The following is a 26,651-nucleotide window of genomic DNA, read 5'->3' as shown; positions in this document are numbered from 1 at the left end:
TCTTGCAGGGGCCATGTTTTGTGCCGAGGATATTCCTTGCTAGAAGCAAGCAGAGGAAGACTTTCTTGGGAGGTAATACACCATGTTTAGTACCAGGCCCTTTGGAATGAATGTTAAAAGATGGTGAATATCTTGGAAATAGAAAGTTTGAGGTAGATTTTAGTGTGATTTTCATATATAAATAATATTTAGGAGACTTTAGAGCACAGCGCTTAAACTACTGTAGTGAGGTGCGATATTAAAGTAAAATAATACCCCCATTTTATACCCAAGTTTTATATAAGTAACTTACCAAGTAATTACATGGCTATTAGTTTCACTCGCTTGGCAGCTAAAATGCTGAATTTCACGGGTCATGCTATTTTGTTTTGGCCAGGTGACTAACCCCGCCCACTTTCAAGGTAAGAGAGGAACAAAAACTAGCAAAAGAGCTCAATTTGTTTCTGCCGGCCGATGGCTGTACACCAGTCATTGGCAGCAGCTTTGGTTTAGAATTCGTCATTTCCAATTGTCTTTTCATCGTTTTGGTGAAGTTACTAAGGGATTCAGAGCCGATGAAACACGGTTTTTCGGCAACAACTTTTTTCCAAAGCATTGGATAAAGGTGAATGTTGGGAGGTGTATATTTTATAGCCCTACCTAATTTTTGCAAGTATTATTTAGTACCCAAGTTCGACAGTTTTGATATTTATAGAGTAAAATGAAGTCGCCAATGCCAGAACCAAGAAAATCACAGACAAGGATCCTAAAACAATTCGTTATATAAACATAATATGAAGTCATGAGGCTCTGCCCATCCACCATGTAGGCGGTGAATGGATATGTTTACAGTCTAGGCTTCAACAAATTCGATAATGGCCAGCAGGATATGGAATTGTCCCCGTGGTTGCAAGACTGCAATTGTGCCACAGCTTGCCACTTTGTATACAAGCGAGAAGACCCGTGGCAAGTTTTACTATAGCGTGAATAGGTATTTATTTCTGTAGTGTCTTTAGTGGGTAATAGTTACTTGGCCACTCCAGAAGTGTGGGCTGGAGCTGTTGTTAGACAATCCCGACCTCTTCCTCGGAAGTGACAATGAAGAAATTTTGTAAATAAATTATGTATAGTGTTAGATGTTTTATTTGTACATCTAAAACATATTTATTAAAACAGTGATTATAACAATATGTTCATCATTCAGACTGATTCCAATGTGTTTGGTCACTTTTTTGGGTACTACATTTCTAAAAAAAAATGGCCCGTACCCATATCCGTACCATACCTACACCCATACCCATATCCGGACCATACCTATACCCAATTCCGTACAATACCCATACCTATATCTGTACCATACCCTACTCATACCTATACCCACATACATACCCATACCATGCCCATACCCATACCTATATCCATACCATACTAATACCCATATCTATACCATACCGTTCCCATACCCACATCCAGACCATACCCATTCCCATATCTGTACCATACCCATAACCCATCCATATCTGTACCATACCCATACCATCCATATCTGCACCATACCCATACCATCCATATCTGCACCATACTCATACCCATCCATATTTTTACCATACACATACTGACAGGTAAATTAACCGTACTGATAACAGTCAGCAAAAGTCTGGGCAGCACCAGCCCTGTTTACGGGGGAGGGGGAGGGGAGGAAAGATGGAAGGTGAGGGGAGGGGTAGGAGGAAGGGAAGGGAGGGGTAGGAGGAAGGGAAGGGGGGGGGAGTTTGTATTATATGGATAGATAGAGAGAGAGATAATTGAGAGTAAGTCAGCCAGCTTCGCCTAACACCACTTGCTATTCTCACCATACAAGGTATATACCTGGAGGTGCGGTCTCTATGCCGGTACTGCGTGGTTCGGCGGTCTTCCACCAGGGCGGCGCTGCAGAGCCTTGCGGCGGCCATCTTTAGAGGTCTGGTAACCGCGCAAGTTGAACAGGGCCTTAGTGCGATTTAAAAAATTTTTTTTATAATGGATGTTTAATGAGTAAGTGTTTAGGGTTTAGTGAATGTTTAGTGTGTAAGTATTCAGTGAATGTTTAGTGAGTGTTTAGGGCTTAGTGAATCTGTAGTGGGTAAGTGTTTAGTGAGTGTTTAGGGTTTAGTGAATGTTAGTGTTTAGTGAATGTTTAGCATGTAAGTGTTTAGTGAGTGTTTAATGAGTGATTAGTGACTTTAGTGTTTAATGAATGTTTAGGGTTTAGTGAGTGTTAGTGTATAGTGAGTGCTTAGTGAATGTTTAGTGAGTGTTTAGTGTATATTATGTACTTTGTGAATGTTTAGTGTTTAATGAATGTTTCTGATTGAGTGTTTAGTGAATGTTTACTGAGTCTGTAGGGTATAGTGAGTATTTAGTGTTTTATGAGTGTTTAGTGAGTGTTTAGTGTATTGTGAGTGGTTAATGATGTTGAGTATTCACTGAGTGTTTAGTGTACAGTAAGTGTGAGTGTTTAGTGAGTGTGAATGTACAGTAAGTGTGTGTGTTTAGCGAGTGTAATTGTATAGTGTGTGTTAGTGTTTAGTGATTGTACATTACTGTGTAGTTACTGTTTAGTGCCTGTATGCAGAGGAAATCCTGTAATTTACAGGAACCATTTATGCTAGATATTGCTTAGATCCAAGAGCAGATGTTTAGGAATTGACCACAATGGTTGGAGTGCTTAGGCCAACCTGTTTTTGAAAGTCAATTTTTCTCTGTGAAATTGGGTCAAGTATAATAATAATAATAATAATAATAATAATAATAATAATAATAGTAAATTAATATTAATAGTAATGTTAATAAGATTAATAATAATAGTAAAAATTATAATAGTTATAAAGTATAGTACTATGAGATGACTGAGACCTTTCAATATGGCCACTCGAGGTCACAGGCTCGGCAGGGAGATTGCCATGCCATGTTATTGATGCTCTATGGTTCACACACATTAAGAAAACAGAATCTCCTCTAATGCTGTGAGCAGTCTGTACCTGAGCATCAGGAAATTTAAATTTTGAGGGCTACTTTCAATGGGCCACTGTACCTTTAAAATTCATTATTTCAAAAAACAAACACCGAATGGCACCCCTCCAGAATGCGATCTTTCAGAATCGTAAGTTTCAAGGCTGTATCTTTTATTGCTTCACAGGTATGTTAGGACCTTCACCCACCCACCCACCCACCCCCTACCACATCCCCTGAACACCAACAATCGATATCTGGATCTCCAGAATGGCCGAACGGATTTCGATAAAATTTGGCACAATTAGAGACCTTAGTGGGAAACCTCTAGAGCCGAGTTTCATCCCGGCCGGTTGAATATAACCAGAGTTTTAGAGGGCCAAAGTCGGCGTTTTTGTGGACTCCGGGTTGCTGGGCTTTACTAACTACCAAACACCGTTGCGGTTGATGTATGTATGGGTGTATGTATGTATGTATGTATACATGTATGTGTTATCTATGAGAGGCTTTTATTTTGAACATAATAATTTAAGAGGATACAAAGTTGACAAGAAAACCATAAAATGTAATCACTCAAGTCTTGATACATTGTGTAATGGATACACTTGAGGGAATTACACAGTACACACACTCACTGATGTGTACCTCCAATCTAATTTAAATATGAAGCACATCTCCATGTGTTGAATTCTGTGTAGAATAATAATACCCGCAGGTCTTTGGTGGCTGCATAAGAGACGACCACGTCATTTCCTTTGTAAATGAGAGAAGCGTTCCACATTGCATACTGAAGATGACATTCTGGTTTGGTAAAGGTGTTTTTGCAATGTGCCTGTGTTTTGGCGTGTTACACCCCAGTGGGTGGTGAAATTTCTGGGTGTCGACTGCTGCATTTCATTAGTGGGGTGGGGTACTGTTTGTACTGGGGTGTCAGAAAATATTAACGATTTGTAGGGATCTTTGGAGTGCTGTGTGTGTGTGTGATTCTACACTGAAGACTGGATATTGTCGTGACAATATTGGCAGATTGATATGCACATGCATGATGCGAGAATGTTTCAGGTCCGAGGAAAGACACTTGTCGGAATGAGTGACGAGATCTTGAGAGCATAGCTAAAAAGAACTTTCTGTCTCGTGACACAGGGCCGTTTTGTTTTTGACTGACTGTCGCTCGTTCACTGAAAGCTCAGGCATCTACTTGGGCAACGTTATTGCGAAATTGCTTCCAGCATGTACGTAGCTTTTATATGTCCTGTGGCCTGGGTTTGCCATTTTAATGCAGTGTGAAGAAAAAGTGATCGTATGGACAAGTGTTGATGTTGTTACTTGGTCAGAAACCGATAAAAGCCTTCCACTTTCTAAATTACGGGGAGATTATACCTCTCGACCCAATTCAGTAGTAACAAGGATGACACAATTAGGTACTTCTACTTGCTGAGAAGTCCCTATATACTGTACATGAACTCAGAAGTTGCTGTGAGACATGAAGATAGGTGTTTGCCTCTCTCTCTCTCTTGCTCTCAAAATCTTAAGAGTATTCACGGGTTGATTTTCAGACCTTAGAGGACTCGCTAATGTCACCTCGTTTCTATAAGTTACTTGTGTAACTTTCAGGTATGAACACAATACACAGTTTATCAGATCAAATTATATTCACCATCCATAAAATTTGGAACTCGGTAAAACTGAAAACTGAAATAAAATGGAGGGATATTGAAAAGCACTTGTTGAATTTAAACTTGAATTTAATTTAATAACTAAAGGTTAAACATATCAAATGCATAATTATATGAGACCAATGAACATGAATTACTCAAAGGGAATTACAGCTCAACGGCACTCAAATGAATCAAGTTACAACTAAGTTCAAAGGATGAGAGCAATTGCCCTTCCTAAGTCCAAACACACACATCACTACATGACACTAGATGAAAGGTCTACTCAAAAGATGACCCAAGAAGTTGTTCGTTTTGTTCAGCTCTGCATTTGGGTTTTATTGGGGGAAAAGAGACAAGTTATGCAATTCCATGAATACAGAACTGACTTACAAAGTTCGCAATGACATAAAGAAATTTAAGATAATTCTCAAGTTTGTTATCAAAAAATAAAAAGCAAATTATTCTGGAACTTCAACATATTTGTTAAATGTGATGAGTTAACTAGTGGCGTGTGACAATACAAATTTGGATGATGTCAGGCCCATGCAGGACCCGTTATTACGCACACACCCTCATTCTCAAATATAATGCTGGAAAGCAGCAAAAGTGACAACGTCCAGGCATCACTCAACTCTCTGATGCAGAAGTCAGCATCTTTTGAATAAACACACCACGAAACTCCTTCCAATTCTCCCTTGTAGCTTCTTGGCTAGTTAAAACAGAAATGGTTTTGTCAGTATCATAGAACATCAAACAAAATAATGTAAGAGTGCCATTCTCGAATAGATGTGGTCCCTTTACCCTTATTATCATGCAATAGAGACGTACATATTTCTACGGAACTCATAAACATGCAAATACATTTGGATTTCACACGAATAACAGTCACAAGTAACATAGTTCTCTATCGTCTGTCGGTTACCTGACAGAAGTTCATTCACGATAAAAATAAAATCATTAATTTCTTATGACAACAGACGATACTAATAATTCTACAGTAAGAAATATAGCATTGGAAAATATGGTGTTACACAAAGAAATGTTTGAAAAGATCCTTGATCGGGGAATTTCCCACATGGGATGAATTTTACCGAAATACTTTCATGAGAAACAGCAGCCAGGTTGTTGCATCCTGCGATGAGTCTTCAAGTCCTCACCGCGACATCACCCTCCTTTGAGTTGGAGCCTTCTTCTCTCGTTCTCTTTTTCTCTCCTTCTTCTTCTTCTTCTTCTTCTTCTTCTTCTTCTTCTTCTTCCCTTTTTCTCTTCTTTTCGTCTTCTTCTTCTTCGTCAGTCCACAGGTTACTGAGCAATTTTCCAAGCCCCCTCTCCAAGCAGAGTGTCTTCAACTCTTCAACATATTCATTATCATCGATCTTCGTATAAGACAACACATGAATGTATAGTGACCTCAAAGGTGAAACAGTTAGTGACTGGAGTAGGAGCCTTATGTCAATATCTGAGGAAAGACGAAAATGGCCGGATATTAACATCTACTATACTTGACCTGCATTCACTCTTGCTCAACACACACACACACACACACACATATATATATATATATTATATATATATAATATATATATATATATATATATATATATATATATATATATATATATATATATATATATATATATATGCATATATATATATATATATATATATATATATATATATATATATATATATATATATATATATATATATATATATGTATGTATATATATATACATATATATACATATATATACATATATACATATATATATATATATATATATATATATATATATATATATATATATATATATATATATATATATGCATATATATGCATATATATATATATATATATATATATATATATATATATATATATATATATATATATATATTATATATATATATACAGGCAGTCCCTGGTTTACGATGCATGCTCTGGGGTTACAACAGCATTATGTAATATATATATATATATATATATATATATATATATATATATATATATATATATATATATATATATATATATATATATATATATATTCAGGCAGTCCCTGTTTACGATGCATGTTCTGGGGTTACGACACGTCGTATGCCGATCTGACGGCAGAATAATAAAAATTTAGAGGTTTTTTTGATGAAAAACTCAATAAAAATGCAGTTTACATCGTTTTCAATACACCCAAAGCATTAAAAGCAAGGTTTTCTTAGGATTTTTTACGAATTTCGACTTTTTCGGTTTACGAGAATTTTTGGTTTACGACGCGGCGTAGCAATGGGATCCCCGTCGTAAACCGGGGATTGCCTGTATATACAGTATATATATATATTAGAGGATATCAAGCAGGACAGAAAAGGGAAAAGGAATGACAGTTTCTTTCCTGACGGTTGACTTCTGATGATATTATTACTCACCATCCCATAAGCAAATTTTTAAGTCAGTGGTGTCTTCTTCCCTGTTTGTTGGAACCGTCCTGTTTATGACTTGGGCAATGCGATCAACAGGAGCGTGAAATATTTGGTAGTCTAATTTCAGTTCCTTTGCGGAAGGAGTCACGAGAGAAAGGGGATGATGAAGGCTATCTAAGTGTTGGTATTTATCATCATAAATGTATAATTCTGTGGGATGAAAAAAGGAGAGGAATTTTTTTTAGAGAATGATATTACTATCTACAACAACAGAACATCATAATAACTGACTATAGAAGAAAAGCAGTATAACTAAACGGTTGCTGTTTTTAAAGCCTACATATGCCTATGTTTTGACATAACTTTCAAATCTCTTTTCAAAACAAACAAGCAATTCAGTGGCATCGCTACTTTCCCTTCAGTGCCTTTTTTATTCTTCTTCTTCAGAGTTGCTCTACATAAAGATGAAGAAGAAGAAGCAGAGAATAAATAAAAAACTAAAGTTGTTTGATTTATGGCTGAAGGGTTTAGTACTGTATAATTATGGGAGAAAAGGTTGAAGTTCCTACTTACGCAATTCATCCACTGGATGCAAAACCTCTTGTCCTGAGAGTCTTGCGTATTCACTTAAACTTTTAAAGAGAGAAAGCTCTGTGCGAATCTGGTGTGCGTTTGTAGCCTTCAGTGTTTCATTGAGTTGCGATGGCTCCATTAGTTGCTTTGAACTTAAAAAACTCAGCTCAATCTCTTTTGGCCTCAGTTTAGGCAGTAAGGACGGCAAGACATAAAGACTCTTGGTGTCCATGAATTTTACTCTGTTTTTCAGAGTTTTTCCCTCCATCTGTGACGAAAGTGATTCCAAAACTATATTGTCCAATCTAGTTTCAATACAAGGTTCCAGAAGATCATCATGTCGATGGTCAGAGAGGCTGTAGGACACATAGAAATCATGAATCTCATTGATCTTATTGTACAACACATCTCTCTCGGTACTGTAAAGTATTCCTAATATGAAGGAAAGGACTTCTCTGAATTTTGTAAAGAACTGATTTTGATTACTTCCATCCCATAATCCTTTTGACCGCATCACCTCTCGAACAGTGTCTCCTCCTTGTGGCCTTCCACTTGATGCGATGATGTCGTCACAGATATTGCCTGCAACTGCAAACTCCTGCTCACTTCTGTGTCTGTGGCAGTATACTTTTACAATCTCCAGATGCTTCTTTGTTTTCTTTATGGAGAAATAGGATGACATGATGGCATCAAAGTTTTGAAGTACCTCTGGACAGCTAATCTCCCTTTTAAAGCTTCTTACATCTGCCTCAGACCATTCATATTTTCGTTCAGTGTAATGTGCCACAGACCATTTTCTGTACAGTGCATCAAATTCCTCCAGTGATTCATCAGTGATTCCTGTCTTGTCAGAGATTCTCTTGATCTTGTGTTTTCTCAGCTGTAAGTAGACTGATGTCCTGGTGTTCATTTCATCCCTTAAATCTGGACACTCGATGTAAAGGAGAATGAACAGGTTAAAATAGAGTGGAGTTTGCAGAATGGCTCTAGTGCAAGTGTTCATTTCTTCTATTTTCTGAAGCAGCTCTTTCTTTATTTGCTCTTGTTGGGTGACATCATCTTTCAACAAGTAGCCCATGAGCTTTCCTGTGAGCAATTTCATATCCTCTTCCTGAAGACCTGAAACTTTGAGGTTGATTCTGGAACGTTTTCCTTTGTTCACAATTTTTGTTAGTGTCTCTGTATTCCCTGGACGTGTCGTGACAATAAACTTCACCTTTTTCGAATTAAGTTCCAACATTTCTCTGAAGAGCTTTTCCGAATTGGTGTTGGCTTCATCATAGCCATCACATAAGACCAAACACTTTGAATCTAGGACCACCGATTTGATAAGATCAAAAGGAAATCGAGCAACAGTTTTTGGAATCAAGCACTTAAGGTAATCATCAAAGTTGTCATGGTCATGATTTCTGAATTGCATGCAGAGAAGGAATGGGAAGGAAGTGAGTTCTGGCATATCCATTGTCTTCTTGCACCATCCCTCTGCATAGGAACAAAGCATTGTGGTCTTTCCAGAACCTGCATCACCAGATATAATCATAACTTCAGGGTCTTTTCCCATTTTGCTTTTGTTGAGGATTTGCTGTTGATTTACAATGATACTTTTATTCCCATGGGGACCTCTATTTAACTCCTTATCATCCTCCACTTGTAAACAGACCATGATGTTACCTGGATCTGTATTATCATACTGAGCGAGCCAGTCGTAGGGCAAAATCTGACAGAGGCGTTCATGAAGAGACCGGAGTTCTGCTTCAGAGGATTCTAATATCATGTCAGAAAACTCACTCCCAAACTCTTCTATTTCTTCTTTAAGCCTTTGTACATCCTGAGGGTTTGAGGGATCACACTTCTCACGGATCTTTTCTAGGAGCTTTGGAACAGCATCTTGGGTCTCTGCTTTAAGATTGTCAATGTCAGCACTGTGTTTTGGAAAGAGAGACTTGGTTTTCTCAAGGGTTACCTTGAGCATTGCTTGAAAGTCTCTGAGTTTACTTTCCAAATCAGTGTCTGACATATCAGGGGCCTCATGGCTGACAACGTTCCTCTCATCCTTGATCTTTTCACTAATCCTTTGAGTTCGTCACCAGGGTCATTCACCCCCTTTTGCCAAAGAGCCTGGCAGATTTTGTTCATCACTGTGATGTCCAGCTCTTCCGGAAGCTTATCTGTAAGATTTTCGATTTCCTGGGCGTTAAAAGGACTTTTCTTCTTTTGTAGTGGAACTTGGTTGTCGATGAGAATCTCGTAGATGGTCTTGTTTTGTCCGTGGAGAAAGCTTAGGTTGTATATTACATAAACCACTTCCTTCCCCCAGTGCCTCACAAAATGGTAAAGTTTCAAGAATTTCAAAACTTTTGGGGAAGAAACTGATCCTGAGGAGGAAGCCATCTTCTCTAAATATCAACACTGGGAGGCTAAGGGATGCTCTATGCTTGTGTGTCCATTTTTCCTCTTGCAACAGACTTCAAGGAGAGACAGCCTGAGAAAAAGAAAAGAATAAGAGCGGTTAAGAGCAGGAAATAGAGTGAGAGAAACATCAGCAACAATGATAACAGGAGAGGCAGGGTCAATATCGCCTTTAACTTGACCACTCATGATGAGATCAATAAGATGAGGAACCATAGAGGAGTTGAGGAATTAGATGAACAGGTTGATAGATGGAGGAGACTGGAGAAAGGGAAGGAAGCGGACATTTTGTTTAGGCTAGGTTACCCTAGCTTAGTTTAGGTTAGGTTATGTGTAGGTTAGGTTATGTGTAGGTTAGGTTAGGCTAGACTAGGGTTAGGCTAGACTAGGCCATTTTTATGGAATTTTGGCCAGTTTATGATGCTGCAACCTGTTTCTGTTTGTCATTTTTCTTGCCCTTTTGTGCTGAATTTTGCCTTGGGCTAGTAAGGTTAGATTTGCCTAGTTTAGGTTAGGGTTAGATGAGTAGCCTATTTAGGTTAGGTTAGGTTAAGATGAAGTTAGGCCTTTTTTTTTATACTTTGGCAAATTTTGTGCTAGTTTTTGTTATTTAAAGGCTTTCCTTTCTATCCTTCATTCCTTCCTTCTGTGCCCATTTTGGTCGATTTTGCTCACTAGGGCCAAAACGTTGGCCCAAACCTGGCCCTTGCAACATGAATTGATCCACTCGAGGCCAGAATTGGGCCAAATGGTCCAATTTAGGCCAATTGGCCAAATAGGAGAGAAGAAAGAAGGAAAGGAGGGTGAAAGAGAGAGAGAGGAAGAGGGAGAGGTAAAAAATCACAGTTTTTCAAGTCCAGCCACCCAAAAAAAATTTTGTCCAATTCAAACTCAATCGCATTCTCCACCTTTTGGCAAGCCTTTTGTCACCCATCCCTCATGTACCTCACAAATCCAGGTTATACGCTTTTCCACCTCCCAAGCCTGCCTCAGGGCCTGCACCCCACCCTTATCTGATTCCAGCAGGGGTACCCCTCCCAAAGGCCCACCAGATGCCACAAACCAATCCCTGATTAGACTATTCCCTAATTTTTGGCAAATTTTTATCCATTTTCACACTTAGCCCTCTCAGGCCGCCCCCGCCAACTTAGGAGCGCCAAAATTGAGTCGCACCTTGCTGGTCCCACCGTGCACCCATTCTCCACAGGCAGTACGCTCGCCTATTTTTGGCACTTTATTTCTCTCTTCAGACTCGGCCCTCTGGTGGCACCACCTAGACACTTAGGTGCACCCAAATTGACTCGGAATATTGGCCCCACACCAACTCATTCCCCACCAAAAAATAAATTAATGGTTCAGTCGCCTATTTTTGGCCAGTTTTTATTCTTTTTCAAACTTTGCCCTCTGGCGGCCCCAACTAGCCACCCAAATCCAGCCAGCCGTTACTCGGCCAGCTGCCAACCCATTCCCCACCACAAATCCACCCCTGGTCCACTCGCCTATTTTTAGCCAATAATAATAATGATAAAAATCATTTTTATTTCAGCTCAGGGCCACCAATATACTGTACATGGAATATACAAATGCAATACAAACAACCTAGATACTTAAGATAACATGATAACAATAATTATCAACAGTATCCACACAGTTGCTGAAGAAGTAGAAAAAAATAGAATTCATAATAATGGTAATGACAGTAATTATATGGGGAATATTAGAAAACAAAATGAAAATTATAACGATAAAAAATACAGATTGCAGACGATTAATTTCCATCTGGGGACCTTAGGTGGTTACAGAAGTCAGGTCCAGAAGGCTAAATACGAATATTGAAAATTGCAAAACTCTTCAATGATATTAATCACAATAATAGAAAAGTAAAAAATGGAAAAAAATAAGAAACGGAAAATAAATAATAATAATAATAATAATAATAATAATAATAATAATAATAATAATAATAATAATAATAATAATAATAATAATAATAATAATAATAATGACATTCTGAAGATGACACTTCATAATTGCAAAAATAAAGAATAAGTCATTCAAGGAACAGATGCCTCATTATTCCATCTTTCCTACAATTTAGATCTTCTTCTTGCCTCACTGCTCAGGGTGCTTTGTATGAGCGAACTGCTGCTGTTTCTCAGTCGGGTGATCAGACTAGACATTGTTCGCCTCATAATGATTTTCAAATTATCCAGGCGGATTACTATGAACATCTGCGTGGCTGAGTGATAGTGAGGTGTGTTTGTGAGGCGTCTCAGAATGTCACTGTGAACAACAGTGATACGTCTCATGGTCTCTCGGGCATAGTTCGTCCAAAGGGAACACCCATATATACTGTAGCAGTATGAGCAGAAGAGCAGCAGTTTCGTTTCTCGGTGACAGAAGGCAAACCTCCTTGCAATCATGTTGCCAGTTGCACATAGTTTACGATGCCTCCTTTCTATGTGTGCGAAATCTTTTAGGTCATCCGTGATAATGTGTCTCAAATATGGAAATTTGTGCATGAATTTCAGACGATGATTTCCAAGGAAAATTAGTGGTTCTGCAATATGCTGAAGCGATTTCGGGAGCAGCGACATACACTGAGTCTTGGTTTCGTTGTATAGGATATCAAATTCCTCTGCATATTGGCGGCAGGTGTCGATGAGTCGCTGGAGACCTTGCACTGATGGGGAAATCAGAACCATATCGTCGGCGTAACAGAGGCTGTTTATTGTTGTTTCGTTGATAGTGCGTCTGATTGGGAGTAAGTTCAGTTTGACATTCAGGGCATCTGTGTACGTGTTAAACAGGTATGGAGAGAGAATGCTCCCTTGCCGGAGCCCGTTTAGGGTGCTGAAGGTGTATGACAATGCGTTACCCCATTTGACACAGAAATGCTGTGTGGAGAACTAACAACATAAAATGCCAATTAGATATAGAGGTGTGCCTCGTTTGTGCAGCTTCAGGAAGAGCTTCAGGTAGTTAACTCTGTCAAAGGCTTTTCTCACATCTACAAAACGTAGGAAAACAGGAGAGGCTGATGATAGGTAATAGCTCAGCAATTCTTTCAGGGTGTAGATGCAGGTGTCGGTAGAGTGGTTTGCTTTCAAGCCGAACTGGTTGTCAGTAGTTTGTAGAAAGGGGAGAAGTCTCATTAGAAGAACGGACTCAAGTATCTTCAATGCAATTGTAGTGATTGCAATCGGGCGATAATTGCCAGGGTCAGCTGCACCCTTTAGCTTGTTTTTTATTAATGGTATTAAGTGAACTAAGAGTAGGGAGCCTGGGAGAAACTGGTGAATTATGCATGCACTGAACAGAGCAGCTAGCAGAATGTAAATTATCGGATGGCAGAATTTGAAAGCTTCGGCAGGCAGACCATCGCAGCCGGGCGATTTATTATTAGGTAGGTTGTTTATGGCATCGCTGGCGTAATACAGTTGGCGAAATGAAACTGAATATTATCAGTAAGGAGGTTATTTACCTCCCTGCGGGAGTCTTGACCGTTTATGCGATTCAGGATAGCGCTGAAGTGATCGCCCCACATTCTTGCGATGGCCTCGTCACCGACGGCTTCTCCTACTCTCTGTGATAGCTTTTTAGTTTTGGGATTTAGGGATTGAATGTCCTTCCAAAGACGGGGCTAATCGCCAGAGTCTAATTTTCTAGACATTGCATCAGCTCGTAGTTGCTTTTCATTCAGTCTACAATGTTTAAGGGCCAGTTTGATTGGCAGGCAAAATGTCCTTCCCTCGGGCTACCATTTTGCCTCCACAGTAGAAACAGTTCTTGTGAATGTGCATAAAGATCTTTAACCAAGTCATTCCATCCAAGTACATTACGAGAGTTGCCTTGACGAGATCTAACGGCATCCCTGCCGGAGGCGAGCATAGTGGAAATTATATTTGAATAGAATTCTTTCAGATCTCTCCTGTGATGATCATTTCTACATTTTGGGTTAGTGCACAGTAAGGCGTCTGCCGGTTGAGCTATTGACCGCAGCCTGGTTTCCGTGGTTTCCCTAAGGGATCTGGTTTTCTGTTGGTTTTTAAAATCCCAGTAAACAGCAGGTGGGTGATCAGTTAGGAGGTTCACGGTAGGGAGGGATGGGGTACTGAATGACACCTGTAAGGGGATGTGATCACAGCCCAGTGCAAGATCGTAGCGAATGTTGCAAGTCACAGTAGCATCATGAAGTTGAGGGGACGTGATGCAGTGGTCCAGCCAGGAGGTTGTAACTGTGTCCATTCTGTTCTGTACAAAGGTATAGGAAGAAGGAGGGAGGAGCGTTACTGTAATTACTCTAATTCGGAGAGCGCGATTTTGACAGAAGCAGGTAAGTTCATTATAAAACTGCTTTGTGGGGTGAGAATTAAGGTCCCCAGTTACACAAATATGATCAGCAATAGAGTCGTGATTAATGCTGTGTAACTCACCTAGGATCATGCAGTACTGATCAAAATTATCATTCTTTTCTCAGGGCATATAAACATTAATTATTAGGATCTTAGAGTCCCCTACTGTCACTTGAAGCCCCAGCAATCTATCACTTCTATAGGTCAACGCATTCACCACATTGTCTAACGATTTGTGCCACTGGAAAGAAAGGCCCCCTTTCGGGCGACCGGCTACGATGTGATCTGTAACTTGCATCGATGAGGTCGAGAAAGCTCTGAAGTCCTCATGCACTGAATTGCAGATGGCAAGGTCATGAGGACAGAGGAGTGTCTCTTGCACTGCAATGATGCCTCTGAAGTTTTTGCAGAACATGTTTAGGGGAGGAATGTTCTGCTTGAGGCCAAAAATATTCCAAGAGATTATATCTAGTGTATCCATGGCAGCTCATGAAGATGGGAAATGAATGAGTTGATCATTTGGGTGGATGGGGGATATGCCAGTGGGGGTGGGCATTCACTCGGCTTTGGAGGATGGCTGGCACTTGTGGTAGAAGGCGAGTCTGTGCCTGAACCCCTACTTGAAGTGTCAGTAAGTTCCCCTGGGGGAGGTTGGTACCAGATTAGGTTGTATCTTGAGACTTTTACGTTAGGACCGAAATTCTCGCCTTTAAGAACATCGAGGTGTTGAAATAGGCAGGTAATCCTGTGGGCCACTTTATGTTCAGTTTTGCATAGGAGTTCGTGGGAGATAAGAGGGTTGGAGCCCGTGAGAAACTTGACTCTCTCTACTATGGCATCAAGCTTCACAGATGACCGTAAATTGTGAATCACAACGTGACAACTCCTCTCAGGTTTGGGGCGAGGTGATTCACGAATGCTGGGCTTCAGTTCAACGGACGCTCGCTATGTTCTTTTCTTTTTTCTACTTGTTTGTGTCTGCCAGCCCCCAATCCCCTCATGATCAATCACATCTTCACCCACGATGGGAGTTTGGGTGGGGAGAGATAGGGTCGGAAGACTCACGAGGGCTGGTGATCATCGCTGAAGATCTATCTTCCACCAGAGGCACTGGGAAGGGAAGGGAAGGGAGGTTGGGGGTTCATCGGTCCTCTCCGATAGGTCTACAGGGGTGAGGGCACTTCATCCGAGGGGAAGAGGGCAGTTCCCTCAGGGGAGGGTATGGCCATCTGGACTTCGCGTTGCACCCTCACTTCTCTTGTGTTGTTGGAAGGCGAGGAAATAATAGATGCCTCATTCAAAGGAGTCTGGTGGCCTGCTGTGCGATTGTCTAATGATTCCTGCACTCCTTTGATCGCATCCCAGGTCCGTGAAAGATTGTTATTTGTTTCCACAATTTTAAGACTGTCGAATGATTCCTGTAATCCTTTGATCACGTCCCAGATCTGTGAGAATTTGTCATGTGCTTCCTCAGTTTTTTTGAGAGTTTTGTCAATTTTTCCTGAGAGGGATTTTGCTTTTAGAAAGGCATTTTTTGCCGTATGGTACACTGCAGGTAGGCTTAGATCAGGAGGCCTCTTTGGAGGCAAATTGTAAGGGTCATCGGTGTAGATTTCCACCAAGCAGGTCCTTAGCCACTTAGTGATATATGATACTTTCTTGAGAGAGGATAGGCTTTTCGTGGGTCACTCCTGGAGAATGGTATCTGGTATCAGGTCTTTGCATTTTGTATGTGGAGAGTTATTTTCCTCGTCGGAGAAGGCTGCACTGACAGGTTGTATAGTACACTCAACATTGGAATGGTTTGATTGGCATTGGATAAAGTAAAGATAATTGTTCGCGAGTACAGAACTTGTGTGTGGGGCACAGGTATTGTTAGGTGCCAGTGTCACTGGCACGATGGTTGGAGGTTGGTCAGATGACATTTTTGTGGTAGAGGGTGTGCCAGGCCTAATACATACACATACACAGGGCCAATAGGCTTCGAGATGTTGAAACTTGAAAAATTCCGAAGGCACTGATTGGGGCAGAACGTAGATTAATATATCTGCAATTACACAACACTGTCTGGCTTACGCGCCAGGTATTATGTAGAGACGCTATTAATACTATGAGGGTATAATCACCAAGAGCAAAAATCCCTTCTATTTTGGTAAAAAACGTGAGAAAGAGAGACCTCCAACACGTCTGCCCCCGACACGCACACCAATCACAGGCCCTCCAAAGCTCTTAGCCCCGCCCAGCCATCATACCCCGTTGGAATGGAACCAGACCTTATGGGATGGTTAAGGAATTGGCCCCCTATGCCCTGACTGCCCAAAATCCGACATTGGTGCCATTTCATAATTTTGGTGAATTTTTTACCCCCAAAAGCCTTTTGGCCTCTAGAATGGCCACCCGGACACATAAGGAAACCCAAATCAAGTCAGCCATTCCTTGGCTGGTTGCTAATCCATTCCCCACCACAAATCCCTGCCCAGTCACCCTCCTATTTTTGGCCATTACTTACCTTTTCCAACAATCATAGGCCTCCAAAGATCTTAGCCCCTGCCCAGCCATCATGCCCCGTTGGAATGACGCAAAACCTTATGGGTGGGTAAAGGGCCTGGCCCAAAATGCCCCAACTGCCCAAAGTCCAACAATGGTGTCATTTGCTAATTTTGTCACTTTTTTTTCAATCAAAACACCTTTCAGCCTCTAGAATGGCCACCTGGCAATGTAAGGCCACCCAAATCCAGTTGGCCATTCCTTGGCCACTGCCAACCCATTCCCCACCACAACTCCCTGCCCGGCCCACCCGCATGTTTTTTGGCTAATATTTCCCTTTTCCAGCAATCACAGGCCTCCAAAGTTCGTAGCCCTTGCCCAGCCATTATGCCCCATCGAAATGGAACCAAACCTTTTGGGTGGTTTAAGAGCCTGGCCCTTGATGCCCCAACTGCCCAAAATCTGACTTTGGTACCATTTACTAATTTTGGCCTATTTTTTCACCCCAATCACCTTTCGGCCTGTAGAATGTCCACCTGGCCACCTAGGACAGCCCAAATCCAGACAGCCATTCCTTGGCTAGCTGCTAACCCAGTCCCCACCACAAATACCCGCCCCCATCCACTGGCCTATTTTTGGCCAATATTTCCCTTTTAGACCAACCAAAGGCCTCCAAAGCTCTTAGCACCCGCTCAGCCGCCATGCCCCATCTGAATGGAACCAAACCAGCCCCCTAACTGCCCAGAATCTAACATTGGTGCCATTTCCTAATTTTGGCCCTTTTTCACCCGCAATACCTTTTAGCCACCTAGGGCCACCAAAATCCAGTTGGCCATTCCTTGGCTGACTTCCAACCCATTCCCAACCACAAATCTGCCGATGGTACCTGCCTAGTTTTGGCCAATATTTACCTTTTCCTCCAATCGTCAGTATGTTGCCCTTTTTTGCTTTATTGTCCTGTAATATCTTTGCATTGTGTTACATTGTAATTTCATTATTAAGCCACTTAGGCAGTGATTGGTAACTTCCCTTGTGTCCACCTCATTTGGTTGTTATCTCGTTTAAGTTTTGTATTAACGATTGTTTTTATATCAGTAACTTACCAAATAATTACATAGCTATACAGTGATCCCTCGTCTATCGCGGATAATGGGGACCAGAACCCCCCGCGATAAGTGAAATTCCGCGAAGTAGCATTGGCCCCTCCCTAGGGAGGCATATACTGTATATACATGGTATATATTTAAAGGCTTTATAGCCTTTCCCACACTGTTATAAACACTTCCTATGCACTTAAACACTGTATTACTATTTTGATCTCCTATCACAGTAATATGCATAAAAAAAAGATCGTCCCATATTTGTAATGTTTACGTTCTGAGAATCAGCTGACTGAAGCTGCTCACTACTAACGAAAGCATTAGGAAAATAATGTTTTAGTTGCTAAAAGAAACAAATTTATCAATGAAATTATTTTTAATTCTGTACATAAAAGTTTATGATACAGTAATTCATATTTCATTGAGAGAGAGAGAGAGAGAGAGAGAGAGAGAGAGAGAGAGAGAGAGAGAGAGAGAGAGAAATGTGTACTGTACAGCACAGTAGCTTGGGACGAGACTAAGTCTTGACAAGCTGGTGATGAGAGTATACAGTATCCTTTGAGTTGCTTACGTATGAAATTCGGATTTTACTTATTTTTACAGTGATTTAAGATGAAACATCAACAGTGATAAGATATTCTCTTATGTACCACTCACATGCCTTGTCCGAGTGCCTGTGGGTATATAATGAAGCTTCCAGTCCTTGCGCGTCGGTCTCGCAAGCCGTTCTTCTCACGTAACATGATGAAACATCGCTGTTTTCCGCAATATGGCTGCCGATATGGCGGTACTTTTTAATTTTAATTTTTCGATGAATATTTCTGAAAAATCCAGCGATGCAGTGAAGCATCTTTTGTTTAATTTCATTTTGTACTGAATTATATGTCATAATGCAATGAACCAACAGTACTATCAGATATTAATAATTATTAATGGAATTAATGAAATATTTGGGTCTTCATATATCGCGACTATTTTTGAAATTTCCGGAAAATCCGCTATATATTTTCTTTTATAATATACATACGTAATGGAAAAAATCCGCGAAGTCGTGAATCCGCGATAGTCGAACCGCGAAGTAGCGAGGGTTCACTGTAGTTTCTAATTTACGCGGCAGCTCAGAATCCGAAATCGCGGTAGCGCTCTTTTGTTTTGGGTGTAGGTATACTGCCTCGCCCCACTATTGGGGAAGAATAGGTACAATATAGCTAAAGAGCTCAATTTTGTTTCTGCCAGTTAATGACTGAACACCAGTTATTAGCAGCTCGTTTCGTTTTCACCGGATGGTCGTAGATCGTCCTCGGTGAAGTACTCTTTGCTCTTGGTAGCGCAGCTATCTAGCTTAGCTAGAATTTGGATTATTTCTTCGATTGTGACTTGCCTAATTGGAGTTTTGACCATTATGTCTGACTCTAGTTTGTCTAGCATTAGGTACTGCAGCAATGGCTGCAAAACTAGACTCGCGTCTGCAAAATATGACTCTCACACCATTTGTTGTACTTGTAGGGAACAAATTTGTTCTCCGGAATTGAACTGTGACGAATGTAAAGACCGGGAGAAGAGTAAATGGAAGACTTTGCAGACACACTTAGACAGATTACAACGTGATCGAATTAGAAAAGCCACAGCTAGTGTAGGTCATTCTCCACGAGTTGATATTGATGTTATGTCTATCCCTTCAACGCCTGTGACAGCTTTTTCTCCCATTTCCAGTCCTCCAGCTTTTCCTGTCAGTCCATTATCTAGCTCTCATTCTGCTGAACCCAATGCCGTTGCCAGCTTAGAAGCACGGGTAGATCAAAAATTTAATTTATGTCAGTACTGTTTCCCAGATTGGGAACTCTGTGAAGGTCCTAATGGACAAATTTAATAGTGTAGTGTCGAGTGAAGTGTCAATGGAGGGGGCAGCTGTTCGTCCCACCGATGCTCCTAGACCAAGGTCCCTGCTAAACTCCCCTTGCCAACATGGGAGGAAGCAAACTGGCAGTCCAAGGGAGGTCGGTGGGGTTTGCCCACGAGCAGTCGTCGCCTCATCCGAACCTGTTGTCCGCCAATCCCAGACTGCAGAAGAATGCCGTTGGAAAGGTGTTCAAATGGATGTGGATGCCCTATCTTCTCCCGCATTTAAGAAATGCAATGACCGTTTTGCCAATGTTTCTAGGCCATTGAAAAGGCCGGGCGCTTCAGTGGATTCAGATTGGCCCCCGTCTCGTAAGTGAGCTGTAGAGAAAGAATGTAGCCCTCTCCCTTCTTGTAGTTTTTGGGAGTCGCCAGCAAGAGATTCTTTCCCCCATTCAGGTGCGAAAGTGTGTTCCGACCCCAAACGAGTATGTGCCAGTCCAGCTCATGGGCACCGAGAGTACGAGCGCCCAGTGTACGTTAGTGGTGTGCGTAAGCGCCAACCCGTAGATCGTTCGGCATCCGAGCTTTCATCTCTAGAGCGCCCAATGTCTGAGTGCCCATCGTTGTCCGAGTGCCCATCATGGTCCGAACGCCCATCGCATGAGCGCGCAGCTTTCGCTTTGCCTGTTCTTGAGTGCCCAGATTCTGAGTTAGAAGAGCCCGTGTTTGACCGCTCGGAGCGGGAACGTCAAATCGCCGAGCGCCCATCCTTGGGGCACCAAGTGTCTGCGGACAATGCAGTCGCTTCCAAGGAGTCAGTGTCTGCTTCAACAGCAGGTGGGCACCCAACGTCCGTGCGTCCAGTCGCTGGGGGTGCCTCTCTCGAAGTCCACCCCACTTCTAATTTCTCCGTGACCCCGCAAGAGAATTTTTGCCTGTTACTCAAGATTTTTCGTTGGTGCCGCTTCAACTTCGGCTTGATAAAGTGTTGAGCCTTCTTCAGAATCCAACTCCAGTAGTGCAAGACACTGTGGAACCCCCAGGATCACCCGCTTTGTCCGTCAGGGAACCTGCAGAAGAGGAGCAACCTGCCTCTCATTACTCGGCACTGCTCAGGTTTTTCCTGGTCTGCTACCCGTCGTTCTTCTCTCTAGTAGTCCCATTATCGCTGAGTTCGGCGTACTTGATGCAACAACCACCAGGTACCGCCAGACTGCCACGGATGGTGTTGTCTTCGTTGTCGAAGAAAGCTTTCGGTCGCATGGATGCCTGGCTAGTAGAGAAGAGGGAAGTCGGGAAGGCGGTTTCCTGTTCGCCTCCCTCTCGTTTGATAAGGCAGAAGTATCTGTCTTATGCAACTGGAGAAGCTCCGTCCTTGGGAGTTTCTGCCTCCTCTCAAGGGGACTTCTCCAGTATCTTAGATGCCTCTCGTCACTCTGCTTTCTCATCGGCCAGAATTCTCTTCACAGCCTTGGAATTAGACTGTCTTCTTAAAGATATATTTAAAGTCTTTTAGATCTTTAGTTTTCTAGATTGGACGGGGGGGGGATGGCCCTAGCCAAAAAGATAGAAGACTGTACGTCCCCTCAAGAGAACCTCGCGTTGGACTGGCTGGGAGTACTGGGATGCGCGGATAGAGCCGTAACAGATGGACCACTAGAGCTAGTAACCATCTTCACAACAGGAGTCCTCAAGAAACGAGATTTATGGTGCTCGTACATGGCAAAAGGAGTCACCCCATCGGAACATTCTTCGCTTCTTTTTGCACCCCTGGACAAGAACAGTCTGTTCCTGCAGGGACACCCTGGAACGGATTTCAGTGGATCTACAGAAGTCAACTCAAGACCTCACTCAATCCACCAAAAGAACTAAGTTCCCTGCACGAGCCACTACAAACACAACTACTAGAACGTCGTCGCCCCTGCAGCAACAACCTTTTCGAGGTTCTAGAGGTCGTTTCCAGTCCCGACCAGGAGCCAACCTCCGAACCTCCAGACCAACTAGGAAACCCATTAACAAGACAACACTTAGAAAATGATACGTCTGTCCTCCGTGTGGGAGCAAGACTTTCCCATTTCTGGACAGAATGGAAAAAGAAGAATGTGGAGCTGTGGGTGCTGAAAGTACTGAAAGAAGGCTATGCTATCCCTTTCAGGGAGAAACCTCCCTTAGTAACCTCTCCCATCAGCTTAACAGCCTATTTGATAGACACAGAGCGGTTTTCGGCTATATCTCGGGAAGTGTCAGCCCTACTAGAAAATAGAGCTGTGGAAGTAGTCAAGGATGTAAACCGGGGGGGGGGAGGGCCTGGCGTTTACAACCGCCTCTTCGTGGTTCTCAAGTCATCAGGAGGATTTAGACCTGTCCTGGACATCAGTGCCCTGAACCTCTTCGTTCAAACAACAAAGTTCAAAATGGAGACGAATCAGTCGGTTTTGTCGGCCATCCATCAGGGAGACTGGAAGGTTATGATCGACATGCAAGATCCTTACTTCCACATTGCAGTTCAACCAGACTCCAGGAAGTATCTGAGATTCATGTTCCAGGACAGAGTCCCCCAGTTTCGGGCGCTCTGCTTCAGGCTCTCCACAGCCCCTCGAATTTTTACCCAGGTACTCACTCCCCTAGTGAAATGGCTACATCTTATGGAGATAAAGATCTCTCTGTACCTGGACGATTGGCTTCTACGCTCCCCCTCAAGATCTCAGTGCACGGAGGACCTGCAGAAAACTCTTCGTCTCGCCCAAGATTTAGGCCTTTTAATAAACTTCAAAAAGTCACAGTTAGTCCCGACTCAGTCTATTCTATATTTGGGGATAGTGATAGACTCAGAGTTTTCGGGCTTTTCCATCCCAACAAAGGATACTGACTTGCCGCAGGAAAGTCCAGGACATCATAACTTGCCGCTCTTGCTCAGCCAATGCATGAATGAGTCTTCTAGGAACCTCTCTTCCATAGAGAAGTTTGTTCCATTAGGCAGGCTACATACAAGAGCACTGCAATTTTACCTCAAGGCCAATTGGAAAAGGAAGTCGTTCCCGGACTCATTCATTTTCAGCACCACTCCCCAAATAAAAGAGGACCTCCGGTGGTGGCTAGCAGAAGACAAATTCACAACAGGAAGATCTCTGGCTCCAATGAACCCCGACCTAATGTTGTACTCAGATGCTTCGGATCTGGGTTGGGGAGCCCTTCTCAACGACATGGAGGTGTCAAGAACATGGTCGCTTACCAAAAGAAACCTCCACATCAACGTAAAGGAATTAAAAGTGATTCGTCTGGCACTTCAACACTTTGCAACGCTAACCTTCCACAAGACAGTAGCGTTCATTCGGACAGCATGACCGCCCTGGCTTATATCAGGAATCAAGGAGGGACCCATTCTTTTACGCTCTACGAAGCGACAAGGCTTTTCTTCTTTGGGCAAGGAGCAACAAGACCCAATTAGTGACCCGCTTCATTCAGGGCAAGATGAACGTCCTTGTGGACGAATTGAGTCATGGCAAACAGGTCCTACCGATGGAATGGACACTCAATCCACAGGTGTGCACCGACCTATGGAAGCTGTGGGGAAAGCCATTGATAGACCTGTCTTGCGACGTCAAGGAACTATCGTCTTCCATCATATTGTTCCCTGGCTCCGGACCCGCAAGCATGGGCAACAGATGCCATGTTGCAGGACTGGTCGAACCTCGACCTTTACGCCTTCCCTCCCTTCAGCATGTTGAGGGAAGTGTTAAGAAAGTTCAGCGCACACAATAACGTGTCAATAACCTTAGTCGCTCTCTTTTGGCCACACAAGGAGTGGTTCCCTGATCTGTTGAGCCTTTTGATGGACTTCCCAAGGCTACTTCCTCAGAAGAGAGTCTTCTCAAACAGCCGCACTTCCTCCGTTACTATCAATGGTTATCCACTCTCGTGCTGACAGGCTTCAGACTGTCAGGGAGCTTGTCAGATTGAAAGGATTTTCAAGAAAGGCTGCAGAGGCTACTGCTAAGTGCAGGCGACAATCTTCCTCTGCAGTCTACCAATCCAAGTGGGCAGTTTTTCGGAAGTGGTGCCGGGAGCGAAATATCTCCAATTCTCAAACGTCTGTAGCCCAAATCGCAGATTTTCTTCTATATCTTAGAACATCGAAAGGACTCAAAGCATCAGGGGTTACAGAGCGATGTTGAGTTCAGTATGCAAACATAGAGGAGTAGACCTGTCTTCAAACCAAGACATCAGTGATTTAATCAAACATTTGAATACTAGTAAGAAAGTTAAACCCTCGGGAGTCGCTTGGAACTTGGATGTGGTCCTCAACTGGCTGTCAGGATCACCGTTTTAACCTTTGGATTCATCGTCACTTCAGAATCTTATGAAGAAGACATTATTCTTGATGGCACTGGCTACAGCCAAGAGAGTCAGCGAGCTTCATGTGTCACTGATAAAAGGATAGGTTTCTCACAAGGCAATGCTGTATACTCGCTAATTTTGGATTTTTTGGTCAAGAATGAGGACCTGGCTAACCCTTGGCCTCGCTCCTTTGCAATCAAGGGCCTGTCAGAAGTACTAGGCTCATCCAGTCAAGGAAAGTCCTCTGTCCTGTAAGAGCTTTGAGAGTATACCTTGAGAGAACCAAAAACCTTAGAGGACCGGCCCCTAATCTTTGGTGTTCTGTGAAAAACCCCAGCCATCCTTTGTCCAAGAATGTATTATCATTCTTTTTAAGATCCGTAATTTCGGAAGCACATTCGGGAGTTCAAGATGATTTACTACCCTTGTGTAAAGTAAAGGCTCATGAAATAAGAGCCGTGGCGACGTCTTTGGCTTTCAGATGTAACCTGTCTCTCTCTTCAATTTTGCAAACAACATTTTGGAGATGCAAGTCAGTGTTTGCCATGTTTTACTTTCGGGACATTGAAATGGTGTACAAACAGTGCAGTACTTTAGGTCCGTTCTTCGCAGCTGGCATGGTATTGGGGGATGAAGGATAGGAGGAATGCCTTCTTTTCCTCTATCCACTCTCCTTGAATAAGGATAGTTGTACTTCTTGGGAAGTCTGGTGGACACTGAGTCATGAGTGTCACAAATATGTATTTTATGGGTTTGGGCTAAAATTTAATGTGGTGTAGGTTAATTTTGTCTGGTCTTTGTTGTTCTGTTGTACTGTGCCCAGGGCAAGGGCATATCCACATATTATTTATGTAACCCTATGGAATTGTTAGCTTTGGCAGCCTGTGATTAACCTCCTATGTTGCAAAGCACCCACTCAAGTAGAGGCGACCCTTGGCTCTACTGCCACGCTGCTACAGGTTGAGAGGAGCTACAACCAGAGTCAGTACCCATCTGCCGTTGCTCCCTCACCAGGTGAGGTTACAACAAGCATTTCAAGATGTTAGCTAATGTTCTATTCCAAATTCTTCTTCATATCAGAGTTTTTTTTTTTGGGTAGTATATGTCCATTCATCCCACTTCCAATCAATGTGGGATTCAGCTATGTAATTATTTGGTAAGTTACTTATATAAAAATGACATTTTTATAATAAAATAAAGTTTTATATATACTTAACGAATAATTACATGATCAGAGGCCTCCCTCCTCCCCTCTCATGGACATAGAGCGTAAACGAATTGAGCTGTTTAGCTACGTTGTATCTATTCTTCTCTGATAGTGTGCCCACTGGTGGAGGAGTGAGGAACACATAACACAAAACTTCAGTCGTTTCTGGCTCATACTGTTCACACACGTTTGCAGCAGCTGCTGGGAGTCACGGTATTCTGTTATTGGAATCTGGTGATGTACTTAGTGTTTGTCTTCAAGGTAGTTAGGACAAGCAAGTACATCTTTTCCAGCTTGTGTTATTTCAGCTATTCTTTTCTTTGCAGTATGTCCAGACTCGAGCTCAGGTAAGAACAGAGGGTAATTAGAGTTTGCAGCAAAGAGGTGCAAAAATGGGTTGGCTAAAGAATTTATGATGCACATACCATTTGCGCTACTTGTAGGGGTCAACTAGGATGAAAAAATTAGATTCTGATAGGAAGCGGAAAGCTGCAGTTAAAGCTTCCTCTAAAGAAGTAGATAATCAGGATCATGAACTTTTCATTTCTCATTAACACCCCCTCTATTGTCCACTGATTTCCTTTCATAAAGCCGATGCAGTGACCAGCCTCGAAACCTGTATGAACGTGAAATTTTCGTTGGTGCTTTGAGCTGTTGAGAAGTTGGGAACCTCTGTAAAATCCTTGGAGGATGAAGTGACGAATGTTAGTGTTTGTGAAGTGGAGGAGGTGGCTACTCGGCCACGCTCGTGCTCCACAGGCAAAAAGGTCCCTGCTGGGCCCACTGGGGAAGCATACTGGAGGCCCAAGGGGAGCGAGCAGGGTCTGCTCCCGGGTAGTCGCCCCCTCAGGCGGATCTGATGTCGACTCCCAGACCGCTAAGGAGCGCCATTGCTATAGATGTCCCCTGGCTCCCTCGCCACGTCTAGGAAAGGCGTCTCCAGAGAGGAATTTGCAGAGCAACTGATTGGGAGAGTCTTCGCGGCGCCAGTGGTCCCCGTCAGGTAAAGTCTGGCGCCGGCAAAAGATCTCGCGGTGTCGCCTGAGCGAGTACTTTAAAGCGAGCGCTTGTTCATGCTTAGCTTTCCCACAGTTGTTGTTGGTGGGAGGCTCGGGGCTTTTCGCCTTCCAGAGACGGTGAAGTGCACGGAGTTCGCTCAGGCACCGATTACCATCCTGCTAAGAAAAGTAAGAGATTTAGCAGTGTGGAGGCACAAGCAGTTGTTTCGACTGGATGATGAAGAGGAGGTAGTGCGTGAGTGCAGTAACCCAGGAGTAGCTGAGCGCATTCTTGCAGC

General features: G+C 42.5%; 2 protein-coding genes and 1 long non-coding RNA gene across 4 annotated transcripts in view; 2 read left to right on the top strand and 1 right to left on the bottom strand.

Annotated features, from left to right (window-relative positions):
- LOC136835735 (zinc finger protein 850-like) overlaps window positions 1-26,651 on the top strand; it is a 260,556-nt gene that overhangs the window by 53,163 nt on the left and 180,742 nt on the right. The gene's annotated exons all lie outside the window — the stretch shown is intronic.
- The window catches only part of LOC136835913 (uncharacterized), an 88,777-nt gene that overhangs the window by 3,433 nt on the left and 58,693 nt on the right, over window positions 1-26,651 (top strand). The window lies entirely within an intron of this gene.
- LOC136835894 (uncharacterized) overlaps window positions 4,970-26,651 on the bottom strand; it is a 46,909-nt gene continuing 25,227 nt past the window's right edge. Inside the window, exons 2-4 of the mRNA XM_067099743.1 lie at window positions 7,617-10,098; window positions 7,050-7,253; window positions 4,970-6,087 (exon numbers count right to left, since the gene is read on the bottom strand). Coding sequence (XP_066955844.1) covers window positions 5,774-6,087; window positions 7,050-7,253; window positions 7,617-9,633 — 2,535 coding nt within the window. The 5' untranslated portion in view covers window positions 9,634-10,098 and the 3' untranslated portion in view covers window positions 4,970-5,773. The remainder of the gene's footprint in view (window positions 6,088-7,049; window positions 7,254-7,616; window positions 10,099-26,651) is intronic.

This window comes from Macrobrachium rosenbergii, chromosome 55 (assembly GCF_040412425.1).
Source record: "Macrobrachium rosenbergii isolate ZJJX-2024 chromosome 55, ASM4041242v1, whole genome shotgun sequence".
In the NCBI taxonomy this organism is placed as follows: Eukaryota; Metazoa; Arthropoda; class Malacostraca; order Decapoda; family Palaemonidae; genus Macrobrachium; species Macrobrachium rosenbergii.
The sequence above is the reverse complement of the archived record's forward strand: the minus strand, read 5'-3'. Positions and strand labels throughout refer to the sequence as shown.